This window comes from Morone saxatilis, unplaced genomic scaffold, assembly GCF_004916995.1.
Source record: "Morone saxatilis isolate NCDOM2014 unplaced genomic scaffold, NCSU_SB_2.0 Contig18, whole genome shotgun sequence".
In the NCBI taxonomy this organism is placed as follows: Eukaryota; Metazoa; Chordata; class Actinopteri; family Moronidae; genus Morone; species Morone saxatilis.
This window is the reverse complement of record NW_023339740.1, coordinates 10,892,709-10,894,949: the sequence shown is the minus strand read 5'-3', so window position 1 is coordinate 10,894,949 and position 2,241 is coordinate 10,892,709. Positions and strand designations below refer to the sequence as shown.

General features: G+C 42.7%; 1 protein-coding gene across 3 annotated transcripts in view; it reads right to left on the bottom strand.

The window, feature by feature from the left end:
- The window catches only part of kif21b (kinesin family member 21B), a 65,551-nt gene that overhangs the window by 38,542 nt on the left and 24,768 nt on the right, over window positions 1–2,241 (bottom strand). For all 3 annotated transcript variants that reach the window (XM_035662337.1, XM_035662339.1, XM_035662338.1), the window contains exons 4-5: window positions 1,791–1,940; window positions 127–261 (exon numbers count right to left, since the gene is read on the bottom strand). In XM_035662337.1, the coding sequence (XP_035518230.1) occupies window positions 127–261; window positions 1,791–1,940 (285 nt within the window). The remainder of the gene's footprint in view (window positions 1–126; window positions 262–1,790; window positions 1,941–2,241) is intronic.

The following is a 2,241-nucleotide window of genomic DNA, read 5'->3' as shown; positions in this document are numbered from 1 at the left end:
CTGAAGAGTGACAGGAAAGTGGGAGAGAGAGAGAGGAGATGACAGGCATCAAAGGGCCACAGGTCAGATACGAACCATGGGCCACTGCACCCTCCCCCCCTCCATCCCTCCAAACCCCAATCTCACCATTTGTGGCTGCTGGCACACTCTCATCTGACAGAGGTGGATGGTGAAGATGGCATGCGAGCGGGAGCTTTGGGCATTCATCTGGGTGCTGGCTGTGGTGCGGGACAGAGCACCGAGCTTCAGACACTGCAGCATCTGCAGCACACATGCACACAATATGGACAACATTTGGTTATGATTGAAAAAAGATTCAGACTCAGTAACAAAAACAAATATTAACTGTTGACACACCATGCTATTTTGTGGATCACTTGCTGATTTCTGAGAAGAGCTCAACACCAGTGTCCGCAAATTGTATGGGGGTGGGAAACCACTCATGTGGTTGACTTCAAACTTAAAATTTTTTTGAGCTTTTCTACATCTCTACACACTCAAAATGCTGCACCTGCAAGATTTTCTGCTTATTTTTGCCCCACTGATGAGTCCTACTCTCCCTTTTACTCTCAACCTGACTCCTCGTCTCTTCTCACACTCCATCACCTCCCTCACCATGTTTTGACATTCTCTCTCCTCCCCCCCACAGGAAAGCCCATCTGTCTCTACTTGTCTCTCAGCTGTCTGAATTTTTGAGAATTTAATGCACGGATGACCACTTCAAAATGTAGCTTTTTCTTCTTTCTTTCTGCTTCCATTTAACAGTCTGCTCACATCTTTCTTTCTGCTTCATCACTTATTTAAGAAGAAACCGAACAACAACATGTGTCTTCTCCCAGACAGCATTTACTGTAGCCCTCCCCCCGAAATCACCACCTGCCACTTCCGTTAACCTCTTTGTCCCTGGCACCTCACATCTCCACTAGCAAACAGTCCTCCTGCCCTCTTGACCCCATCGAATCCTCCTTCTTCCACACTGTCACTGCTGTTCTGTTCCCCTTCCTGACAATGATTACTCAACCCTGATATCTGGCAGTTTCTCCCTCAACTACCTTCAGACAGTCTTGCATCAAATACTGCAGACTGGTATTGCTCACACAAAATAACATCATGGGTTTAAGCAGCCTGGCTTTAAGGCAGCATGTCAGAGCCAAGTCTCCCTTGTTATCCTCGACCTATTTCTTGTTTTTGACGACTGACCACCAGATGGTTCTTGCCAGACTTTCCGGGGTGCTGGGGATCTCTGGCTCCCACGCTCTGCCTCTACAACTCAGCATTTATCTTCACAGTTATTCTTCTGTGATACAATTCCACTCATTTCTACATGATGAATCTACTTATTAAGGCATTCATGATCCGAGTTTCTTTAATTCTCTTTCATTTTGGCTCCTTGAAAATACTAAGCACTTAATCATAAACTTGTAAAACTTCCAGTTTTCTTATTTTGTTTGAGTTTCTACGTGAAATTTAAGATGACTGATCAGAATTTATTAGGAAAATGGAGGCATTTTTACTGGACTGAAACCTAATGAGTACATTATTAAATGTGCTTTTTGTAAACAATCAAAGAAAAAAGTAAGCTCTGAAAAAAGTACTGCATTAAAAAATAAATGGCTAATTGAGTTTTATGACATTTAGACCAAGAAACATTAGCAGAGCAGTTACTGCGTAGTGTGTACCGTGTACAAAAATACCTCATATTGAAAAAGACAAGATCAAATGTAAGAATGATGACTGCTGTAGACATACACATACAATACAAACAACAACACAAACACACATGCACCCACCTCCTCCTCTGAGTGCACCAGCCTGGAGGTGACTCCAGTGGTGTAGATGCTGCCGCTGGCATCCTCGTGGATCTTAATGTTGGACTTCCTGCTGCGACTCTCTAGATCTCTGGATCCATCAAACAAGTCCAGGATCTCTTCGTTGTACAACTGTAAGCAACACACATGCATCATTGTATAATTTATATATACCCCAATTCTATGGCAACATTAATCATTAAACTTAATGATGTCATCTATTCTCTTCTTTTCTCATAGCTGTCTTTCTTATTTACACACAGGTCAAAAGAATGACCTCTCAGAAGCCAATGAGGGCCAAAGGGCACAGAGGTCAGCTGCATCTGTTTACCATCAACAGAGATAACATTTCGACCTGACTACTAACCATACTAACAACAAAGAGCAGGAAAGGCAGAAAATAAAGAAAAGAAATAAGAGAAAGCTAGAAAGA